General features: G+C 44.3%; 1 protein-coding gene across 1 annotated transcript in view; it reads right to left on the bottom strand.

The window, feature by feature from the left end:
* Window positions 1-26,080, bottom strand: part of LOC126474174 (dual oxidase) — a 547,064-nt gene that overhangs the window by 46,153 nt on the left and 474,831 nt on the right. Inside the window, exons 12-13 of the mRNA XM_050101634.1 lie at window positions 25,378-25,515; window positions 11,810-12,109 (exon numbers count right to left, since the gene is read on the bottom strand). Coding sequence (XP_049957591.1) covers window positions 11,810-12,109; window positions 25,378-25,515 — 438 coding nt within the window. The remainder of the gene's footprint in view (window positions 1-11,809; window positions 12,110-25,377; window positions 25,516-26,080) is intronic.

Below are 26,080 nucleotides of genomic sequence, written 5' to 3'. Positions count from 1 at the left end.
ATAGGTCATGAACCATTTCGTAATGATGTGGAACGTGTCACTTTAACATAAGTTTTCTTTACACAAAGTAATTAATTCATTACTTTTTTTTCTTAGAATTACTCCTTCATATCTAAGAATTTATCTATTGAGTAGAAGGAGTTGTCATTCAGAAATTCTTTTAATTTGCTTTTAAATGTTGGTTGGCTATCAGTCATACTTTTAATACTATTTGGCATATGACCAAATATATTTGTGACAGCATAATTCACCCCTTTCTGTGCCAAAGTGAGATTTAATCCAGAATAGTGGATATCATCCTTTCTTCTAGTGTTGTAGCTACGCACTTCGCTGTTATTTTTGAATTGGGATGGGTTATTAATGACATATTTCATAAGTGAATATATGGATTGCGAAGGTATTGTGAATATCCCGAGTTCCTTAAAAAAATGTCTGTAAGGTGATCTTGGGTGGGCTCCAGCTATTATTCTGATTACATGCTTTTGCGCAATGAATACTTTCTCTCTTAGTGATGAATTGCCCCAAAATATGCCACCACATGAAAGCAGTGAATGAAAATAGGCATATTAGGCTAATTTACTTATATGTTTATCACCAAAACTTGCAATAACTATAATAGCATAAGTAGTTGAACCTAACCATTTCAGCAGATCATCAATGTGTTTCTTCCAATTCCAGTGTTATGCCATTTACTGTACAGAATTGTATAAACTGTGTTTTCTCAAAATTAAGTGAGAGTCCATTTGCAGAGAACCACTTAATAATTTTCTGAAAGACATTATTTGCAATTTCCTCAGCTAGTTTTTGCATCTTGGGTGTGTTAACTTTGCATCTTCGTGAATATAGAGTGGCAAGTCGTTAATATATATTTAAACAATAAGGGACCCAAGACTGAACCCTGTGGGACACCATTCTTGATACCTCCCCAATTAGAAGACCATGCTGGTTTTTGTAGACTATCTGTACCGTTAATTTCAACCTTCTGCATTCTTCCAGTTAAGTATGAACCGTTTTTTAACACTTCTGAAATTCATTCCGAAAATCTGTCTTTTGTGAAGGTGTTTAGTACTCACTGGGGTACCACTTGAAATAATTCTCCACTGTATAAAATACTCGCCCCTTCAACTATGATAAGGGGATGAAGTCTCATGGAGCTAGCTCTGGTGATAGTTTTAGTAAAAAAAATATGTATAGTGTAGCCCGTATGCAGTCGTGCATTGTCATGGTGGACTACCGAGTCTGTGTCCGCGCTGCTTACCCTTCAGCCCCTGAGGTAAGCGGCCAACTTTACTCTCCTTAAAGGACAATGGCAGCCAGCGTCAATTAAAATGAAGCACATCTTAAGATATTAGTTTCTGTAAGTACTTTTGTTTCTTACTGAGCAGGCAAGCTACACTCTTAAGAAGCTCTTAAGTTAGTTGATGTTTTCTGGATTCCGTTGGTAGCTGCTATATGCAACTTGTTATGAAATACGGCTGAGAACTGTTGGCCGCACGAATAATTGACTTCGACCCGCAGGCTGCAGTTTGACGGCCATTGCCTTTAGCAGCTTAGGTAAATCATTGCAACATGGAGACCCCTTATGGAATGGAGCCTGACCGTACTAACATTCTGCAGGAGACCAATCAAGAAATGAAAGCGACCACTACCTTTGGGAGCTATTTAAAATGTTCGTACTCAACGAAAACAGTCGACAGTAGTGAGAGTGGTTACTTTTTACATTCAATCTAACTCCATTCATTTGCATATCTTTGGGAATACTGCTCAGATACGTTAGATTACCAGACAATGACATCTCTTTACACATGACAGTACCTCTCTGGGGTATCTAAACGTGAGACACACTGTTCAGTTACCTACAAGGAAATACTTTTAATGGAAAAGGGGAAATTAACTTCTTAATGAAATGGAATAATGATCTGCAGTAGGTATGTAAAAATACGTCTACGCCTTTGTGTCATCCCTCGTCCGCCCACACATCACACATAAAATTAATAATACAAAATACAAAACAGTCAGTAATTAATTCAAAGTTTTTATGTTGCGTCTGACCTCAAAAGCTTTCTGTGCTTTAATTACCCAAATAATCGTCTACGTACGCTACCTGAGTAGAAGTGTCCGGACATTCCTACGTTCTAGGTGCTTCAGTCCGGAACCGCGCTGCTGCTACGGTCGCAGGTTCGAATCCTGCCTCATGTGTGATGTTATTAGGTTAGTTAGGTTTCAGTAGTTCTAAGTCTAGGAGACTGATTACCTCAGATGTTAAGTCCCATAGTGCTTAGAGCCATTTGAACAGCCCTATGTAAAGCGGCACTGACCACTGAATGTCATGAGAGGCGGATTCCCTTCCCCCTACAAAAGGCGGGGGTATCTTGATGTCATTAGTGAAGCAGTGACAGCAAAGTGGCTGGATTAGGACACTAAATAACATTGAACGTGGGCTAACCATTGGATGTCACTCGTGAAACATACGTATCAAGGAACTTTCAACCCTTCCAAGGTTGCCCAAGTCCACTTTTGGTTACCTAGTAGTGAAGTGGAAACCAGAAGCAACAACTACATCTAAACCAAGACCAGAAAGACCTCATGAATTGACGGACAGGGAAAGTCAGGCGCTGGAGAGAGTGGTTGCAAAAAATCGCATGAAATCAGTGAAAGAAATCACTCGTGAGTACCAAATTGCTATCAAGAGTCCAGCTAGCACAACGACTGTGTGTAGTTTTATTTATTTTTATTTATTTATTTATTGTTCCGTGGGACCACATTTAGGAGAAGTCTCCATGGTCATGGAACGAGTCAATACATGAAATTATAACACGATTGTAGAAACACATAAAATGAAACAAGTCGTTAGTTTAAATAAAGAAAATCAAGAATGTAACACTGGAATTTGCTTAATTTTTTATCTCTTCCAGGAGCTCCTCGACAGAATAGAAGGAGTGAGCCATGAGGAAACTCTTCAGTTTAGACTTAAAAGTGTTTGGGCTACTGCTAAGATTTTTGAGTTCTTGTGGTAGCTTATTGAAAATGGATGCAGCAGAATACTGCACTCCTTTCTGCACAAGAGTCAAGGAAGTGCATTCCACATGCAGATTTGATTTCTGCCTAGTATTAACTGAGTGAAAGCTGCTAACTCTTGGGAATAAGCTAATATTGCTAACAACAAACGACATTAAAGAAAATACATACTGTGAGGGCAATGTCAAAATTCCCAGACTATTGAATAGGGGTCGACAAGAGGTTTTCGAACTTACACCATACGTAGCTCGAACAGCCCGTTTTTGAGCCAAAAATACCCTTTTTGAATCAGAAGAATTACCCCAAAAAATAATACCGTATGACATAAGCGTATGAAAATATGCGAAGTATACTACTTTTCGTGTTGAAATGTCACTTATTTCAGATACTGTTCTAATGGTAAATAAAGCGGCATTTAGTTTCTGAACAAGATCCTGAACATGGGCTTTCCACAACAGCTTACTATCTATCCGTACGCCTAGGAACTTGAACTGTTCCGTCTCGCTTATAACATGCCCATTCTGTCTGATTAAAATGTCAGTTCTTGTTGAATAGTGGGTTAGAAACTGTAAAAACTGAGTCTTACTGTGATTTAGCATCAAATTATTTTCCACAAGCCACAAACTTACTTCATGAACTACATTATTTGATAATGTTTCAATATTACACACAAGATCCTTCACTACCAAGGTGGTGTCATCAGCAAACAGAAATATTTTTGAATCACCTGTAATACTAGAAGGCATATCATTTACATAAATAAGGAACAGCAGTGGCCCCAGCACCGACCCTTGGGGAACGCCCCATTTAACAGTGCCCCATTGGGACTGAACATCATTACCACTCTCAATATTGCGGAGGATTACCTTCTGCTTTCTGTTCTTAAAGTAGGAGGCGAACCAATTGTAAGCTACTCCCCTTACTCCATAATGTTCCAACTTCTGCAGTAATATTTTGTGGTCAACACAGTCAAAAGCCTTCGTTAAATCAAAGAAAACACCTAACGTTCTCAACCTTTTATTTAATCCGTCCAAAACCTCACAGAGAAAAGAGAATATAGCATTTTCAGTTGTTAAGCCATTTCTAAAACCAAACTGTACATTTGACAGCAAATTATGTGAATTTAAATGCTGCAGTAACCTTGTATATACAAGCCTCTCGATAACTTTAGCAAACACCGATGGCATAGAAATAGGTCTATAATTGTCAACATTATCCCTGTCTCCCTTTTTATAAAGTGGCTTCACTACCGAGTACTTTAATCGGTCAGGAAACCGACCACTGCTAAAGGAAAAGTTACAGATATGGCTAAGTACTGAGCTAATATACGTGGAACAATACTTCAGTATTCTGCTAGATACCCCGTCATATCCATGAGAGTTCTTGGTCTTTAGTGATTTAATTATTAACTCAATCTCCCTCTTGTCAGTATCATGGAGGAGCATTTCAGGTAACAGTCTCGGAACACTTTTTTCTAAGAGCGCTATATGATTCCCTGTTGGGACTAGGTTTCTATTTAGTTCACCTGCTATATTCAGAAAGTGATTATTAAGTACTGTACATATATGCGACTTATCAGCAACACGGACATCCCCACTACGCACTGATTCTATATCCTCGACCTGTCTCTGCAGACCAGCCACTTCCTTTACGACTGACCATATGGTTTTAATTTTATCCTGAGACTTAGCTATTCTATCTGCATACCACATACTTTTTGCCTTCCTAATAACTTTTTTAAGCACCTTACAATACTGTTTGTAATGGGCTACTGCATTTAGATTTTGACTGTGTCTAACGTTTTGATATAATTGGCACTTTGTTCTACAAGATATTCTTATCCCTTTAGTCAGCCACCCAGGCTGCCTGTTTGTGCTAGTACCCTGTTTTAAACGTTCTAACGGAAAGCAACTTTCAAAGAGCACGAGAAAAGTCTTGAGGAAAGCATTATATTTATCGTCTACTGTATCAGCACTATAAACATCTTGCCAATCTTGTTCCTTGATAAGGTTTACAAAAGTCTGTACAGCAACTGGATCAGCTTTCCTAAAAAGTTGGTAACTATATTTAACATGTGTTGAAGCACAAAAATCTTTTAGACTTAAAATTTGTGCATCATGATCTGAAAGGCCATTCACCTTTTTGCTAACAGAATGCCCTTCTAATAATGACGAATGAACAAAAATATTGTCTATGGTTGTTCTACTGTTCCCTTGCACTCTCGTTGGAAAGAATACGGTTTGCATAAGATTATATGAATTAAGGAGGTCTACCAGCATCCTTTTCCTTGCACAATCACTTATACAATTAATATTGAAGTCACCACATATAACTAACTTTTTGTATTTCCTATAAAGTGAACCAAGAACCTCCTCTAGCTTTAGCAAAAATGTTGTGAAATCGGAGTCTGGGGATCTATAAATAACAACAGTAAGAAGTTTAGCTCCACTAAATTTAACCACACCTGCACAACATTCAAACACCTTTTCAGTGCAGTACTTTGAAACATCAATTGACTCAAATGGGATACCGTTTTTCACATACATGGCTACTCCCCCACACCGCAAAGAGCTCCTAGAAAAGCTGCCAGCCAACCTGTATCCTGGTAAAGGAAGCCTCTGAATTATCTCCTTATTTAAGAAGTGTTCAGATATACCAATAATTTCAGAGTCAACATCTATAAGCAGTTCACTAACTTTATCTCGAATACCTTGTATATTTTGATGAAATATACTAATTCCCTCATTAATCGGATACCCAAGCTTTGTAGAAAGTGGTTTCTTTGTTAGAGAGACTTCCCTTAAGCAGGAATACCTATCAGCTGACTTCAATCTAAAAAAGGTACAGCTCTAACACCCACAACTACCGGAATTTTCCCATGAGTGATCCCACCACCCCCACCTATGCTGTCACCTATAAGTTTTGCCAACCTCCCCTTCCCATACCTGTTGAGGTGCAGGCCATGTCTAGTGAAACCCGTCCTACTGATAGACTCCACCGACACCACTGAAATGTGACTCATGCCTTCTGTCATCAGCGCACTCCCAAGTCTCATGTTATTACGCCTGACGGCTATATTAAGATGAGGCCGATCGTGACGCTGAAACAGTTCCACGAAATGCACATTCGTGTTGCCAGTCTGAGTGGCTATCTTTTCCAGGTCACCATCTATGTCATACTTCCCATCCCTATCAATACTATTACCAGCCCCACCCACAATCACTACCTGATCCTCTTTAGTAAAATCCCTACATAACCCCCCTATGTTAAAAGTCACCTGAGCCAATCCTGCATTAGGCTTCACAATGCTGGTGACCTGGTACTCACTCCCCAAAACTTCCTGCAACTGCTGGCCTACACCTCTACCATGAGAACTACCTAACAGCAGAACCTTCTTCTTTCTCTTAGACTTTGCAACTGTCCTAGCCACCGTAACTGCTGAGGTCTGCTGCATACTTCCTACATCTACAGCTACTAGAGATTCCTCTCCACTAGACTCTGACAGTTGGTCATATCTATTACAAACACCAATAGTAAAACTATCTGAAAATCTCCTTCTCCTAGCAGATCTCTTGCCAACAGCCAGCTCCCATTCCCCAACCCCCTTCTCCCTCCTCATCCTATCTAGCTCCTCCTGTGCGTTTTTCAACTGCACCTGAAGGGCACAGATCTTACGCTCCTGCTCCTCTATCAACTTACTCTTGCTACATAACCTGCAGTTCCAGGAGAGGATCTCACCAGAATGCCCACTGGCTTCCCCACTGCATTCCCCCCAGTGAAAATACTTCGAACAAGTCTCACACCGCAATCCACTACTCACGAACCTACGGCAAAGCCCACACTTCTCACTCATGGTAAAATTTTACAATTATTGAAACAAGAAAACAACTTTATCTAAGTTCCGCTACTACAATAAGAAGATGTTAAAAACTGACTACAATTATCACAAACTTGCTCTACAAGGGAAGTAACTACTATTATTGAAAGTATTAATCAACAACAAATGAGAATATAACAAAATACTAACACAGAAAGAAAATCAAACGTCTAATGACAGTAACGAAACTGAAAGCAGTTCGCAAAAATTTCTTCTGAAGTTATTTCACCGGAAAACACCAAGAACACCGGTTGAAGACCACTAAAGTTCCTAAATAAAATACTATACACAATCAATTAATTAGTACTTAGCTTTCGATGCGCCGCTACAGCTGCAACTGGTCAGCGCGGAATGTAAACACGGGTAAGAGGTTGAGTTGCTCGATACGAAACACTCACAAATTTCAGGCCACAACACACGAAATGCAGAGGTGAATGAAGAAACCACTAATAAGTCACTTATATAGTAAATATTATCACAAAAACAGTTAAAATATATATCTGAAAACTAAAAATAGATGAAAACTTAGAGAGCGATCTCACACGCAGTCACGCGCTTATGACGTCACACCAGTTAAGGAGAATGGCGTACACTGGTCAAGCAGCTCCTTATAAACCTCACGTTTCTTAGCCAGTGCTACGCGACGTCTAAGGTGATGAAAGAGCAACGTTACTGGACAGTGGAAGACTGGAACCGAATGATTTGGAGTGGTGAATCACGCTATACACTGCAACAATCCGCCCGAAGGGTCTGAGTTTGGTGACTGCCTTGAGACCGTTACCTCCTAACACGTACACCGTCGAGAGTGAAGTACAGAGGAGGTGCTGCTACGGTATGGGGGTGTTTTCCGCTGTTAGGATGAGGTCCTATCATGCTTCAGAAAATCGTCGGAACTGGAAGACTGTAAGATATTTTGAAAGTTTTTGCTTCTGCTATTTATGCTAGAATGCGGACCTTGTTTATTTTCAAACACAAAACTTAAGGAGCTTGTTTTATGTTCAACCTTAACTTCGATCGGACTTCACGCGTTTGGTCACCTTTAAGGAGCGTTGTGCTCTCGCTTATCAACTGATTGTTTTTACGTGTTGAAATGATGAAGTCCCTTACTCCTTGACAGAGCGTAGGGGAACGATGCGGGAGACCCGCACCGCCGTACCAGGCAAGGTCCTAGCGGAGGTGGTTTGCCATTGCCTTCCTCCAACCGTAGTGGGGATGAACGATGATGATGAAGACGACACAACAACACCCAGTCATCTCCAGGCAGGTGAAAATCCCTGACCCCGCCGGGAATCGAGCCCAGGACCCTGTGCTCAGGAAGCGAGAACGCTACCGCGAGACCACGAGCTACGGACACATGTTGAGAAACTTAATTTTTTTTTAATCATAAACTTTAACTATTGTGCAGTTTTTACTTGTGAAAGAACTTTGGTTAATTCTGGACTTTAAGAAATTTTACTTTCATAATATATATAAGACTTTGAGAAACTGTGCTCCAGAAATAAACTTGTTATATTGTGACCACCCGTCTCTCTAGTAGAACCGGACATATCAATCTGAACGTAGTTTAGAGCATTGTGTGCTGAGTAATGTGAAACAATATTTTTGGAGACGACGTGAACCCTGTCATAAAGTAGCATCTGCAAAGCAGTGGTTTGTGGACATCACTACCTACTCTGGTTTTGACTCAACGAAGAATACGCTGCCATTCATCCACACACACCCACAAATCTCAATGGAAGCGTCCCCAGCGAATTGTCATCAAGGCGAATGGTGGACACTCTCCGTACTAATGGCCACTATTAGATATCCGAAATCTTTTGATCAGATAGTGTATTAAATTTTTCCTCTCCAAGTGAGAGTGACATCTTAACCAACAAACAATTCAGTTCGTAGTCAGTTGCCACACTGGTTCAAGAAGGATGTATGGGAAGATACTAGCAGTTTTCAGTGTGCTCATAAACATTTTCGCGAAAAGTATAATTATGGGAAGTTTTGGGTATCACTACATACACTCTAAGAGGGAAAAAATAAAATAAAAGGAGCGTCACGAAGGGATTAGCCGAATAGGACGGAAATCGGTAGATGTGATGAACATGTACAGACAAACAAATGTTTACAATGTAAGAGAAATTGGATTGTTTATTCAAGAGAAAGAGGTTCACGAATTGAACACGTCAGTAACGTATTGGTCTACCTCTGGCCTGTAAGCAAGCAATTATTCGGCTTGGCATTGATTGATAGAGTAGCTGGATGTCCTCCTCAGTGATATCATGCCAAATTCTGTTCAATTGGTGTGTTGGATCGTCAACATCTCGAGATAGTTGAGAGCCCTGCCGATAATGCTCCAGACGTTGTCAGTTGGTGAGAGAACCGGTGACCCTGCTGGCCAAGGTAGGGTTTGGCAGGCACGAAGGCAAGCAGTAGAAACTCTCGCCGTGTGCGGGCGGGCATTATCTTGTTAAATTATAAGCCCAGGATGGTTTGCCATGAAGGGGCGTAGAATATCGTCGACGTACCGCTGTTCTGTAAGGATGCCGCGGATAACAACCGGAGGGGTCCTGGTATGAAAAGAAATGGCACTCGACACCATCAGTCCTCATTGTCGGGCCACATGGCGGGCTACTGTCAGGTTGGCACCCCACCACTGTCTGGGGCGGCTCCAGCCACTTGACGGGAGTACACTACTGGCCATTAAAATTGCTACACCACAAAGATGACGTGCTACAGGCGCGAAATTTAACCGACAGGAAGAAGATGCTGTGATATGCAAATGATTAGCTTTTCAGAGCATTTACGCAAGACTGGCGCCGGTGGCGACACCTACAACGTGCTGACAAGAGGAAAGTTTCCAACCGATTTCTCATACACAAACAGCAGCTGACCGGCGTTGCCTGGTGAAACGTTGTTGTGATGCCTCGTGTAAGGAGGAGAAATGCGTACCATCACGTTTCCGACTTTGATAAAGGTCGGATTGTAGCCTATCGTGATTGCGATTTATCGTATCGCGACATTGCTGCTCGCGTTTGTCGAGATCCAATGACTGTTAGCAGAATATGCAATCGGTGGGTTCTGGAGGGTAATACGGAACGCCGTGCTGGATCCCAACGGCCTCGTATCACCAGCAGTCGAGATGACAGGCATCTTATCAGCGTGGCTGTAACGGATCGTGCAGCCACGTCTCGATCCCTGAGTCAAGAGATGGCTACGTCTGCAAGAAAGAACCATCTGCACGAACAGTTCGACGACGAATGCACCAGCATGGAATACCAGTTCGGACACCATGGCTGCGGTGACCCTTGACGCTGCATCACAGACAGGAGCGCCTGCGATGGTGTACTCAACGACGAACCTGGTTGCACAAATGGCGAAACGTCATTTTTTTCGGATGAATCCAGGTTCTTTCTACAGCATCATGATGGTCGCAACCGTGTTTGGCGACATTGCCGTGAACGCACATTGGAAGTGTGTAATTGTCATCGCCATACTGGCGTATCGGTCACCTCTTGTTCGCAATGACGGTACTTTGAACAGTGGACGTTACATTTCAGATTTGCTACGACCCGTGGCTCAACCCTTCATTCGATCCCTGCGATATCCTACGTTTCAGCAGGATAATTTACGACGGCATGTTGCAAGGCCTGTACGGGCCTTTCTGGATACAAAAAATGTTCGACTGCTGCCCTGGCCGGCACATTCTCAGGATCTCTCAAAATTGAAAACGCCTGGTCAATGGTGGCCGAGCAACTGGCTCGTCACAATTCGCCAGTCACTACTCTTGATGAACTGTGGTATCGTGTTGAAGCTGCATGGGCAGCTGTACCTGTACACGCCATCCAAGCTCTGTTTGACTCAATGGCCAGGCATATCAAGGCCGTTATTACGGCCAGAGGTGGTTGTTCTGGGTACTGATCTCTCAGGATCTATGCACCCAAATTGCGTGAAAATGTAATCACATGCCAGTTCTAGCATAATATATTTGTCCAATGAATACTCGTTTACCATCTGCATTTCTTCTTGGTGTAGCAACTTTAATGGCCAGTTGTGTAGAACTGTCTTCAGTGATGGTCCCGCTTCGAAATCAGCCCGATGACCAGCGAAGACATGTCAGGAGACGCCCCAGACAGCGCTAGCGTATCAACCTGTCTGTCGCACGCCATACGGCCTGACAATCAGGAGTGATGGTCTGGGGTGCCATTTTTCTCCATAATAGGAGAAAGACCATTTGGTTGTCATCTGCGGCACCGTCATAGCACAACGGTACGTCGACGACGTTCTACTCCCCATTTTGTTGCCGTTCGTGGCAAGCGATCATGGGCTTCCATTTCAGGAAGACGATATCCACCCGTACACTGCTAGTGTTTCTAATGCTTGTCTTTGTGCTTGCCAAACTCTGCCGTGGCCAGCAAGGTAGCTGGATCTCTCTCCAACTGAGAACGTTTGGAGCATTTTGAGCAAGGCCCTCAAACCATCTCTGGATTTTGACTATCTATCGCGCCAGTTGGACAAATTTTGGCACGATATCCCTCAGGTGCTCATCCATCAAGCTGAATAACCGCTTGGGTAAGGTCCAGAGGCGGACCAACGCGTTATTAACTTTCTCAGTTTCTGAAGCTATTTCTCTTGAATAAATCATCCAAATATTCTAAAATTGCAACCATTTGTTTGTCCATACACGTAAATCACATTTACCGATTTCCGTTCCATTTTGATAATTCTTTCGTGGTGCGTCGCTCTCTCTTTTTTTTTTTTTTTGTTTTGTAGTTTTAGAGTGTATTTCGCTGGGTTCAGCGTACTTTAGGGCCTACGCGGAACCTATCGAATAATCGATATCCTTCTGGCTCCTATTACCTTGTCAGAAACGGAACGTTGTAAGCTGTTACTCGCTGTTTAACTGAGAGAAGGCAGGCGCGTTACCTGGAAGGAGATGCGGCCGTCGCCGTCCTTGTCGACGATGTTGAACATCTTGCGCACGAAGACGGCGTCGGGCTTCATGCCGAGTGCGCTGGCAAACTCGCTCTTGGAGAGCGAGGTGCGCATCACGGTGACGACCTCGCCCGCCATGTTGGAGCGACGGCGCTTCTCGCCGGGCCGCAGGCCGAACGTGAGGGCGTACGCCTCGCGGAAGAAGTGCTCCAGCCGGCGCTGCCGCCGCTCGCGCGTCTCCGCGTTGGCCAGCATCGCGTCGCGCTGCCCGGGCACCGTCACCAGCCGCACCTGCACATCTCCTCTGATCACAGCAGGGCTCTCGGGTCTAACTTCCACTTGTCGTCTCCCCTCCCCTCCTGTACCGACTTACCACAGGTTTTCTCTTGTTTAATAATCATCCCACTCCTTCATGCTAGATTGCTACTAGGGGCTAATAAAAAAGATGGACCCAGTTTAATCAATTCCTATTTCATGAAATGCAAATTTGATACAAACAATTTCTACACTATTAGAGAAAGAGGACCCGATAAATCATCTTTGTCGTTACTAATATTTTTATTTTTATTTATGGAACAGCATACGTATCTATATATATTACAAAATTTTTCTTTCTGTATCTCAACTGACTGATTCACGAGGAAGGTTTGCGTATGAATCTTTTTACCGCTAATGCCATATATGTATATATATATGTTGATGCGCTGTTCGTCCAGAATGGATTGGTAGTCAGAGGCTCATATTGTTAGCCAATTAACAGATTCTAGTAATACTTAGAAAGTGTTTTTTGTGCACACATACCCGTTCTTAAATGCGATGATGCCTGTTGATATCAACAAACTGAAAGTAGGGTAAATTAGAATGTCAGTTGCGTTTGTTGCAGGAGTCTAGTGCGAGTCGTTTACGAGATATCGTATCGTGCAAAGTTTCCACAGCACAGCAACACTAGTTTATGCCATTCAATCTCCTTAGGAGTTGGGTATGATGTTGTTATGTTGGCTTACAGTGTGCGTGTGTGTTCCTTGAGTGCATTGCGACTTGCTAGTCAGTTAGGGAGTAACGGTACAAGCAGTATGTTGCGAGTGAATGATGGGATTCAACAATGCAGAAGAAGCCGATATGCTCATTTTGTTTGGAAAGTGTAAGAAGAAAGATATCCTAATAGAAGTCAAATGTCTCGGCAGTTATTTCTACATCTACATCTACATTTATACTCCGCAAGCCACCCAACGGTGTGTGGCGGAGGGCACTTTACGTGCCACTGTCATTACCTCCCTTTCCTGTTCCAGTCGCGTATGGTTCGCGGGAAGAACGACTGTCTGAAAGCCTTCGTACGCGCTCTAATCCCTCTAATTTTACATTCGTGATCTCCTCGGGAGGTATAAGTAGGGGGAAGCAATATATTCGATACCTCATCCAGAAACGCACCCTCTCGAAACCGGGCGAGCAAGCTACACCGCGATGCAGAGCGCTTCTCTTGCAGAGTCTGCCACTTGAGTTTGTTAAACATCCCCGTAACGCTATCACGGTTACCAAATAACCCTGCGAAGATACGCGCCGCTCTTCTTTGGATCTTCTCTATCTCCTCCGTCAACCCGATCTGGTACGGATCCCACACTGATGAGCAATACTCAAGTATAGGTCGAACGAGTGTTTTGTAAGCCACCTCCTTTGTTGATGGACTACATTTTCTAAGGACTCTCCCAATGAATGTCAACCTGGTACCCGCCTTACCAACAATTAAATTTATATGATCATTCCACTTCAAATCGTTCCGCACGCATACTCCCAGATATTTTACAGAAGTAACTGCTACCAGTGTTTGTTCCGCTATCATATAATCATACAATAAAGGATCCTTCTTTCTATGTATTCGCAATACACTACATTTGTCTATGTTAAGGGTCAGTTGCCACTCCCTGCACCAAGTGCCTTCCTGCATTTCGCTACAATTTTCTAATGCTGCAACTTCTCTGTATACTACAGCATCATCCGCGAAAAGCCGCATGGAACTTCCGACACTATCTACTAGGTCATTTATATATATTGTGAAAAGCAATGGTCCCATAACACTCCCCTGTGGCACGCCAGAGGTTACTTTAGCGTCTGTAGACGTCTCTCCATTGATAACAACATGCTGTGTTCTGTTTGCTAAAAACTCTTCAATCCAGCCACACTGCTGGTCTGATATTCCGTAGGCTCTTACTTTGTTTATCAGGCGACAGTGCGGAACTGTATCGAACGCCTTCCGGAAGTCAAGAAAAATAGCATCTACCTGGGAGCCTGTATCTAATATTTTCTGGGTCTCATGAACAAATAAAGCGAGTTGGGTCTCACACGATCGCTGTCTCCGGAATCCATGTTGATTCCCACATAGTAGATTCTGGGTTTCCAAAAACGACATGATACTCGAGCAAAAAACATGTTCTAAAATTCTACAACAGATCGACGTCAGAGATATAGGTCTATAGTTTTGCGCATCTGCTCGACGACCCTTCTTGAAGACTGGGACTACCTGTGCTCTTTTCCAATCATTTGGAACCTTCCGTTCCTCTGGAGACTTGCGGTACACGGCTGTTAGAAGGGGGGCAAGTTCTTTCGCGTACTCTGTATAGAATCGAATTGGTATCCCGTCAGGTCCAGTGGACTTTCCTCTGTTGAGTGATTCCAGTTGCTTTTCTATTCCTTGGACACTTATTTCGATGTCAGCCATTTTTTCGTTTGTGCGAGGATTTAGAGAAGGAACTGCAGTGCGGTCTTCCTCTGTGAAACAGCTTTGGAAAAAGGTGTTTAGTATTTCAGCTTTACGCGTGTCACCCTCTGTTTCAATGCCATCATCATCCCGGAGTGTCTGGATATGCTGTTTCGAGCCACTTACTGATTTAACGTAAGACCAGAACTTCCTAGGATTTTCTGTCAAGTCGGTACATAGAATTTTACTTTCGAATTCACTGAACGCTTCACGCATAGCCCTCCTTACGCTAACTTTGACATCGTTTAGCTTCTGTTTGTCTGAGAGGTTTTGGCTGCGTTTAAACTTGGAGTGAAGCTCTCTTTGCTTTCGCAGTAGTTTCCTAACTTTGTTGTTGTACCACGGTGGGTTTTTCCCGTCCATCACAGTTTTCCTCGGCACGTACCTGTCTAAAACGCATTTTACGTTTGCCTTGAACTTTTTCCATAAACACTCAACATTGTCAGTGTCGGAACAGAAATTTTCGATTTGATCTGTTATGTAGTCTGAAATCTGCCTCTATTACTCCTGCTAAACAGATAAACCTTCCTCCCTTTTTTAATATTCCTATTAACTTCCATATGCAGGGATGCTGCAACGGCCTTATGATCACTGATTCCCTGTTCTGCACATACAGAGTCGAAAAGTTCGGGTCTGTTTGTTATCAGTAGGTCCAAGATGTTATCTCCACGAGTCGGTTCTCTGTTTAATTGCTCGAGGTAATTTTCGGATGTGCACTCAGTATAATGTCACTCGATGCTCTGTCCCTACCACCCGTCCTAAACATCTGAGTGTCCCAGTCTATATCTGGTAAATTGAAATCTCCACCTAAGACTATAACATGCTGAGAAAATTTGTGTGAAATGTATTCCAGATTTTCTCTCAGTTGTTCTGCCACTAATGCTGCTGAGTCGGGAGGTCGGTAAAAGGAGCCAATTATTAACCTAGCTCGGTTTTTGAGTGTAACCTCCACCCATAATAATTCACAGGAACTATCCACTTCTACTTCACTACAGGATAAACTACTACTAACAGGGACGAACACTCCACCACCGGTTGCATGCAATCTATCCTTTCTAAACACCGTCTGTACCTTTGCAAAAATTTCGGCAGAATTTATCTCTGGCTTCAGCCAGCTTTCTGTACCTATAACGATTTCAGCTTCGATGCTTTCTATCAGCGCTTGAAGTTCCGGTACTTTACCAACGCAGCTTCGACAGTTTACAATTACAATACCGATTGCTGCTTGGTCCCCGCATGTCCTGACTTTGCCCCGCACCCGTTGAGGCTGTTGCCCTTTCTGTACTTTCCCAAGGCCATCTAACCTAAAAAAACCGCCCAGCCCACGCCACACAACCCCTACTACCCGTGTAGCCGCTTGTTGCGTGTAGTGGACTCCTGACCTATCCAGCGGAACCCGAAACCCCACCACCCTATGGCGCAAGTCGAGGAATCTGCAGCCCACACAGTCGCAGAACCGTCTCAGCCTCTGATTCAGACCCTCCACTCGGCTCTGTACCAAAGGTCCACAGTCAGTCCTGTCGACGATGCTGCAGATGGTGAGCTCTGCTTTCATCCCGCTAGCGAGACTGGCAGTCTTCACCAAATCAGATAGCCGCCGGAAGCCAGAGAGGATTTCCTCCGATCCATAGCGACACACACCATTGGTGCCGACATGAGCGACCACCTGCAGATGGGTGCACCCTGTACCCTTCATGGCATCCGGAAGGACCCTTTCCACATCTGGAATGACTCCCCCCGGTATGCACACGGAGTGCACATTGGTTTTCTTCCCCTCTCTTGCTGCCATATCCCTAAGGGGCCCCTTTACGCGCCTGACGTTGGAGCTCCCAACTACCAGTAAGCCCACCCTCTGCGACCGCCCGGATCTTGCAGACTGAGGGGCAGCCTCTGGAACAGGACAAGCAGCCATGTCAGGCCGAAGATCAGTATCAGCCTGAGACAGAGCCTGAAACTGGTTAGTCAGACAAACTGGAGAGGCCTTCCGTTCAGCCCTCCGGAATGTCTTTCGCCCCCTGCCACACCTTGAGACGACCTCCCACTCTACCACAGGTGAGGGATCAGCCTCAATGCGGGCAGTATCCCGGGCAACCAGAGTCGTAGTCCGATCGGCGGATGCGTGGGACGAGCTGGCCGTCCCCGACAAACCCCCATCCGGACCCCCACAGTGATGCCCATTGGCAACAGCCTCAAGCTGTGTGACCGAAGCCAACACTGCCTGAAGCTGGGAGCGAAGGGATGCCAACTCAGCCTGCATCCGAACACAGCAGTTGCAGTCCCTATCCATGCTAAAAACTGATGTGCAAAGAACGTCTGAACTAATCTACAGAGAGCGCAAACAAATCGACACAAAATTTAAACGGTTATTAAAATACAAGATTGCCTAGTAAATGCAGTAATGCTGCTACTTGTGCACTGCTGACACACTGCTCGGCGGCGGAAGGAGACTACGCGATTTTACACTATTCAGGTACTAAAACGCGATGCTACAACTCTCAAATACTATAATAAGCCCGAAGTTTATGAATTAGACAATGAAAGTACCAAAAACACGCAAAGAAATTAAGAATTAAACTATGTAAGAAATGAGTGAGCTAGGAGTATACGACCTCTTCAACGAGTTACGCGAATGTGGTAGTCTACCACCTAGCCAATGTAACAGAGGGAAGCAAGCGACGACAGAAGAGGGGGGATTAATGTCCTTCCTACTGTTGCAGTTGATCCACACGTTAGCCCCTGTGCAATCGCAAGAGGAAGTGGCAGGAGTCAGGCAAGTGTCCTACACATTCCCTATCGACATAGGCTCCATCTCCATCACATCTCTCCCCATCAAGAGCTGAATGGGAACCATTATGAGAATAATGTTAACTTCTGGACGGGATACCCGAGATGTACCATGCAGCTTGTTCAGTGATGAAGCCACGTTTACCAATCATGGACAGGTCTGCTGGCAATCCCCGTTGCGTTTGTCAGCTGAAACATCAGCGACCATGCATTGTAAACGTGTGGTGTGGGACAGTGCAACATCAGCTCACAGACCCGCTTTTCATAGACAGAACACTGAATGGGCACAAGTATCGTAGCCCCCTAACAGACCATCTTCCATAGGTGCTAGAAGATGTTCCTCAGAAGACTAGGAAGAACCTGTGGTACCAACATGATGGCTGTCTAGCCCATAGTGCATAGAGTACTTCAGCATGTCTTCACGATTTGTTTCAGAATCCTTGGACTGGACACAGAGGACCTGTATGGCGGCTGTCCCATTCCCCAGATTTGACGCCTGTGACTTTTTTGTGTGGGGAAGCTGAAATGCTAGCACATGTGCAGCAGTCGTTCCACACCAGACTGGAAGCATGTACTGCCCCTAACAGTGCTCAAAATGTTCAAATGTGTGTGAAGTCTTATGGGACTTAACTGCTAAGGTGATCAGTCCCTAATCTTACACACTACTTAACCTAAATTATCCTAAGGAGAAACACACACACCCATGCCCGAGGGAGGACTCGAATCTCCGCTGGGACCAGCCGCACAGTCCATGACTGCAGCGCCTTAGACCGTGACAGTGCTCTTTTTGAACCCAACCTGTGATGGTCAATTGTCTGGCTGCTGGTCAGAATTCACGCACTTAGTGTATCCGCTTGGGTTGTTCTTTAGCGTGTACATCACAGGTGTTGTATAAGTGTCAGTGTAGGAACTTTACAAAATACGATATCTTGTAAACGAAGTGCACTAAAAACTGCAACAAACACCACTGAAATTCTAATTTACCCAACTTTTAGTTTGTTAGTGTCCATAGACACTTTTCCATTTGAAAAAGTGTGTGTTTGCACACAGAATAAACTTTTTAAGTATTATTATAATCTGTTGATTGGCTAACAATACAAGCCCCTGACTGCCTATTCTGTGAAAACTGCACATCAACAGCACATTCCGTTTCCACACACACACACACACACACACACACACACACACACACACACACACACACATACATACACACAAATACACTTACAGACAAAAATACAATTTGTAAGAAAACAGCCATCCGGAGTGGCCAAGCGGTTCTAGGCGCTACAGTCTGGAGCCGCGCGACCGCTACGGTCGCAGGTTCGAATCCTGCCTCGGGCATGGATATCTGTGATGTCCTTAGGTTAGTTACGTTTAAATAGTTCTAAGTTCTAGGGGACTGATGACCTCAGAAGTTAAGTCCCATAGTGCTCAGAGCCATTTGAACCATTTTTGTAAGAAAACAATGTTCGATGTGAAAAGTAAATATTAGTAAAGCGGACATCTGTCTGTGGTGCCACTGGCTACCTCACAACCACCCTTTCCTTGAGGGCCAGGTCAGTGTTGTATTTTCAAATGGGAACGCCATTTTTAATGTATATTCAGGTTCTACGCCGAAAAATACGTGCGATTCACTCAAACCATTGTTTGACATTAGTGGGAAATGGCGCTGTAATCGACAAATATCAAGTTTGCCTAGTATTTGCAATTAAGAACCGACTCGCGTGAGCCTACATTTCATTTAGATGCAAATGGAAATCTTTGTGTTCTAACGTTTGAAATTGATATTCATACGTTACATGAGTGTCGCAAATGTTATTGTACTGTACAAATAGAACGGCTAGACAATGGAATTTCTGGGAAACAAGCTACTTATATGGTAACATAGTCTCTTGTTCCCTGCGGGTTTGGCTGTGGTGACTCCCCAAACCACTGGAATGCTTGATTTCGGTGGCCACAATCGAAGTCCGCCATCACGGTGATTGAATTCGTAGTGTATCTCCATCCAGTCACCGAAACTCTACGTGGCTGCCGGAGGAATACAAAGCACAACCATTGTAATAGGCTAAAATGTCCATGAAGTGGTAGTGACAGGCACACCTGCAATGGATACTCATCGAAATCAAACATCCTGACTGTGAGCGGCAAAAGAAACCACTGAAATCAAGCACCTAAATAATGAGAGACAAGAGGACTCACACAAAAAAAAACACCCAAATGGCAAGAGGCAAGGGGACTCACTAATACCAAGCACCCCAGTGGTGAGAGGAAAGGGGACTCACCATGATAAAGCATCGTGATGGGATCAGAAAACCATTGCATCCACCCCAGTGTTCCTGGATCACGCTAAAGGTAGTTTTCAAGCGACCACTGAAATGGCTAAACATATTGTACTGTACAATCGAGTTTGCAAACGAGACATTCGTCAATTACAGCGCCATCTACCACGAATGGAAAACAATGGTTCAAGTAAACTGCACGTACTTTTTGGCCAAGAACCAAAATACACAATAAAAATGGGAGTCTCCGTTTAAAAATATGAAGTTGACCCCTCCCGCCCCCTCCCCACGCAGGAGAGATGGTGACCAGTTGTAACATAGACAGATGTCCCTTTTAATAATATTATCCATTCAGCTAAAACATTTTTTTTTGGTGCGATGTGTAGTTATATATATATTAAAGGGGGAGGAGGAGAGAAGCGGTATTAATTAGAGTGGATCCATCTCAATCTTTAGCCTTGTGCAGTAAATTAACAAGGAGGATATCCTTTGTCGTTACTAATATTTCTCTTTTCTCAAAAAATTGTAAAATGCGTAAGCATAAAAGCGAGACCCAAGAAACTTGTACAACCATGTCAATGAGATGTCAAATTAGTACAGATAAGAGTCCAGTACCCCAAGATGTATTCAACAATCCTGAAAACGGAATGTTAAATTCTTGTAGGTAGTGTATTGAAATTCAAGACTGAATTAAAGAACTTTCCATTGGGCTATTCAATCCACTCCATCGATGAATATCGTAATGGAAATGCTTAAAAGTAAGTCTGCGAAGAGGAAACGATGACATAGGCTGATTCTCTTACAGCGAATAGTGACAGCTTTATCTGAGCAAATGGATATAAGCCTATGTGATCTCTTAAGGTTCCTCGGAAAAGTTGATTAATGGTGCGCTGCCATCTGCCCTACGCGTTAGTTCTATTTTCTGCACAATATTTCGACGACCGATAAGCCGTCTTCTTCAGATGCTGCGAGTTTGCTGTTATGTGCACTCACTCACTGGACTCTAATAAAACTTGTGAATTATTGTTGACCTCACCCAGCTATTTATATCCGGGTTCGATTCCCGACGCGGTCTTCACCCATTGATACTTTTTCCTCGACATGTTGGTTAAAAGAAGAAAGGACGGATCCCTGGATCACAGCGTATATAGAAAAGCTGCGCACACTGACCTCTGTTTCAAAGCCGCGAGCCATCTCATCCGTCACAAAGAATTTTGGCGCTGAAGACTCTAGTCAATAGAGCTCGAACGCTTTCAGACGAGGAGAGCCTCGCCGAAAAATTGCACCACCTACGAATATTGTTCCGAAAGCTAACGTTAAAGACGATCTAGGACTCAGAAACCTGGGTGTATATCGCATTCTGAGCGAATGCGGCTTGTCTTACGTGGGGTAGACTGTGAGATCAGTCGAGAAGAGATGCTAGGCACACGACTGAAACAACCGGGCAAATTTGCTGTCGGCGAGCACTGCCTCGAGTACAATCATCAAATAAAACACGACGAGATCAGTATCGTGGTGCAAGCGCCAACTTCCTGGTACACCATAATTATGGAGTCTATCGAAATAAAGATGTTGGGAAACCTAATAAACACGAAATTATTCAACAATTGCGAACTCCTCTGATATCAGCTGAATTAGCTATGGGAGTGTGACACACGAAAGTTTGTGCGGGCCCGCGAATCGAGCCTAGATTTGCCGCTTATCGCTAGCGGTCGCCTTAGCTGTCTCGGCCATCTGTGCACGCTTCGTCGATCGATCCAGACCTCCATGTGCAACACTGTCTACGCCCCTATTGCTCGCAACGTTGCTTGAATTTCCGCAACAGAGTTAGCGAGGCAGACATGTTCAACATTACAGATAATTTTAAAACTGTGGCAACCACATCTAAAATACACTCCTGGAAATGGAAAGAAGAACACATTGACACCGGTGTGTCAGACCCACCATACTTGCTCCGGACACTGCGAGAGGGCTGTACAAGCAATGATCACACGCACGGCACAGCGGACACACCAGGAACCGCGGTGTTGGCCGTCGAATGGCGCTAGCTGAGCAGCATTTGTGCACCGCCGCCGTCAGTGTCAGCCAGTTTGCCGTGGCATACGGAGCTCCATCGCAGTCTTTAACACTGGTAGCATGCCGCGACAGCGTGGACGTGAACCGTATGTGCAGTTGACGGACTTTGAGCGAGGGCGTATAGTGGGCATGCGGGAGGCCGGGTGGACGTACCGCCGAATTGCTCAACACGTGGGGCGTGAGGTCTCCACAGTACATCGATGTTGTCGCCAGTGGTCGGCGGAAGGTGCACGTGCCCGTCGACCTGGGACCGGACCGCAGCGACGCACGGATGCACGCCAAGACCGTAGGATCCTACGCAGTGCCGTAGGGGACCGCACCGCCACTTCCCAGCAAATTAGGGACACTGTTGCTCCTGGGGTATCGGTGAGGACCATTCGCAACCGTCTCCATGAAGCTGGGCTACGGTCCCGCACACCGTTAGGCCGTCTTCCGCTCACGCCCCAACATCGTGCAGCCCGCCTCCAGTGGTGTCGCGACAGGCGTGAATGGAGGGACGAATGGAGACGTGTCGTCTTCAGCGATGAGAGTCGCTTCTGCCTTGGTGCCAATGATGGTCGTATGCGTGTTTGGCGCCGTGCAGGTGAGCGCCACAATCAGGACTGCATACGACCGAGGCACACAGGGCCAACACCCGGCATCATGGTGTGGGGAGCGATCTCCTACACTGGCCGTACACCACTGGTGATCGTCGAGGGGACACTGAATAGTGCACGGTACATCCAAACCGTCATCGAACCCATCGTTCTACCATTCCTAGACCGGCAAGGGAACTTGCTGTTCCAACAGGACAATGCACGTCCGCATGTATCCCGTGCCACCCAACGTGCTCTAGAAGGTGTACGTCAACTACCCTGGCCAGCAAGATCTCCGGATCTGTCCCCCATTGAGCATGTTTGGGACTGGATGAAGCGTCGTCTCACGCGGTCTGCACGTCCAGCACGAACGCTGGTCCAACTGAGGCGCCAGGTGGAAATGGCATGGCAAGCCGTTCCACAGGACTACATCCAGCATCTCTACGATCGTCTCCATGGGAGAATAGCAGCCTGCATTGCTGCGAAAGGTGGATATACACTGTACTAGTGCCGACATTGTGCATGCTCTGTTGCCTGTGTCTATGTGCCTGTGGTTCTGTCAGTGTGATCATGTGATGTATCTGACCCCAGGAATGTGTCAATAAAGTTTCCCCTTCCTGGGACAATGAATTCACGGTGTTCTTATTTCAATTTACAGGAGTGTAGTTATACATGACTACTTGATACTTCATGTAGTGAACAGTTTTTGAAAATACAGATGTCAAAACTATTAAAATGAAATTGAATGAAATGTCCAATGGTCCACTGTAGATGTATTTGTCCACGTCACTAATAAACCCACAAAACCGGTTTCGCAACTTTTGAGTGGCATCTTCTGGTGCAAATATAAACACTGTGTCATAGGTTACAGAATGCCGCAATGTAATAGTTGACGTGGATAGGTAAATATTTCAGCACTCCTCGATTGATAAAAACCATCGTCAAAGGATAAAAAGAGCATCGTCAGTGATGAAAGTCGAGTCTGTGTTAAGTCGAGAACTGTACACATCCGCTTAAAATATGCTTCCGGCGGCCTGAAGGGCATCTATGAGGGGCATTTTGTTGCTTGACATAGTCCGACAAGAGCATATTTTAATCGGAATGTGTACTTGGTTCAAATGGCTCTGAGCACTATGGGACTTAACTTCTGAGGTCATCAGTCCCCTAGAATTTAGAACTACTTAAACCTAACGAACCTACGGACATCACACACATCTATGCCCGAGGCAGGATTCGAACCTGCGACCGTAGCGGTCGCGCGGTTCCAGACTGTAGAGCCTAGAACCGCTCGGCCACCCAGGCCGCCCGGAATGTGTACTGATCGCGACTTAGCACAGACATGAGTTTCATGATTGACGGTGGTCTTTTCATCGTGTGACGACGGTTTTTTATCAGTTGAGGAGTGCTGAAATCTTTACCTAGTTGCTACAATTGTTACACTGTGACATTTTGTAGCCTGTGATATAGTGTTTATATTTGCACCGGAAGTTGCAGCTGAAAAGTCGCGAAACCTGTTGTATTGGTTTATAAGCGTCCTGAACAAATACATCTACGTCGGGCCACTAGATATTTCATTCAGTTTCATTTTAATAGATTTAACACCTGCATTAAAAAAAACTGTTCACTGTTTGAAGTGTCAAGCAATTATGTGTGTTCAACGTTTGTACTATTATCTTCGTTTTACCCGTCTAGGCACAGACATTGATGATGATCTGCAGCTATGTTAATATTACGGAATTTATTCGCAAATTGCGAAGTATTTTGACATCATCGTAATATTAATACAGTTGCAGATCGTCAACAATGTCTATTACTTCAAACATCCAAGCATGTCTGAAGGAATAGACACTGTAAAATAACAAAGTAAACATAGACGTAGGAGCAAAACTTGCAGCAGCTGAAGAAGATGGCTGGGTCGGTCATCGAAATATTGTGCATAACGTGGAAACAACTCGGCTGATCACGCTGAAACACACCATTAATATAAACTTATGAAACTTCCTGGCAGATTAAAACTGTGTGCCGGACCGAGACTCGAACTCGGGACCTTTGCCTTTCGCGGGCAAGTGCTCTACCGACTGAGCTACCCAAGCATGACTCACGCCCCGTCTTCACAGCTTTACTTCTGCCAGTGAGGACGGGGCGTGAGTCGTGCTTGGGTAGCTCAGTCGGTAGAGCACTTGCCCGCGAAAGGCAAAGGTCCCGAGTTCGAGTCTCGGTCCGGCACACAGCTTTAATCTGCGAGGAAGTTTCATATCAGCGCACACTCCGCTGTAGAGTGAAAATTTCATTCTAGAATATAAACTTACGTTAAATAGTTTAAAGAGGAAGCGTTTTCATTTTAGCATATGGCGTTGACTTGGTTAAATATAAATAACATTTAGCCAGTAGGGTATATAGGATGTTTCAAAACAGACTTTACGACTTTGAAAATCCGTATAAATTAATTCATAGTACCTACAGAGGTGACTGTAGTGTCACTTTGTAGGAAAATACATTAAGTTTTGTCTCGCGTAGTTCGCTAGTGCCGAATCGCACCGAAGGAGCGCTAGCGGCAGTTGCGTTAAGATGCCTGGACCAGAGCGTGCTAGCTAGACCTGATACCATTCGATTTTTTTACGGGGACTCATCAAGGATATCGTGGTTCAAATGGCTCTGAGCACTAGTTGACTTAACTTCTGAGGTCATCAGTCCCCTAGAACTTAGAACTGCTTAAACCTAAGGATATCGTGTATGTACCTCCGGTGACTGCTTCTGAGCAAGTTACACTTGCAAAGCTACAGCGAGTTTGGGAAGAATTGACTTCGGATGGAATGTGTGCAGGAAAAGCAACGGAAGCCACGTACAACAGCTTCAGTCCCATGTAAAAAAAAAAAAAAAAAAAAAAAAAAACAACTTGATGTGTTTCCCTACAAAATATCATTAAATCCAGTTCTATATCGTCTTTCAATAAATTTATATGAATTTTTAAAGTTGTAAAGTCCTTTTTGAAACACCCTATATGTGTTTTCTGTTAAACTGTGGAAAGTGGACACGAGAAAGCGATTTTATTATGAACGTTTTCTGGGAGCAGAAGCTAGCAGCGCTTACCTTGTGTGAGCCGAGGAAGGCCTCGAGTTTCGAAACGAACTTTCTGCGCGCAGCGAGCGTGTCGAACTCGAGCACCAGGTCGTGGTCGTGAGGGACGCGCACCAGCACCAGCGGCCGCTTCCCGCCGCTGCCGCACGCCTGCAGTGGGGGCAGTCACAGTACTTTCTGCTCTCCTAATAAGTAAATTATTTTATTGTACGTGTAAAGTTCTAACTAGTTTCTCCTACTCGTCGTTTTCAGAGATACTGAGCGGTACAGCAAGGACGAGAGCGGCGTGAATACTTACGCATCAGGATCGTCTAATAAACAATGCGCTCAAATTTTTTGTTTACCTGTATATCTATTTATTTTATAATCTCTGTTCACAGCTCTTCAATGTAGTTTGCAAACTTTATTAACACTCTACATCTTTATTCTTCATGTCTACGCACCACTGTGTGCTGAAAAGTAATGCCTTCAAAAATGTTATGTGAAAACTCTTGTGTGTGTGGTCTTCAGTCCAGAGATTGGTTTGATGCAACTCTCCATGCTACACTATCCTGTGCAAGCTTCTTCATCTCCCAATACCTACTGCAACCTACATCCTTCTGAATCTGTTTAGTGTATTCATCTCTTGGTCTCCCTCTACGATTTTTACCGTCCACGCTGCCCCCCAGTACTAAATTGGTGATCCCTTGATGCCTCAGAATATGCCATACCAACC

This window comes from Schistocerca serialis, chromosome 4 (assembly GCF_023864345.2).
Source record: "Schistocerca serialis cubense isolate TAMUIC-IGC-003099 chromosome 4, iqSchSeri2.2, whole genome shotgun sequence".
NCBI lineage: Eukaryota > Metazoa > Arthropoda > Insecta > Orthoptera > Acrididae > Schistocerca > Schistocerca serialis.
This window is presented reverse-complemented; position numbering and strand designations above follow the sequence as displayed.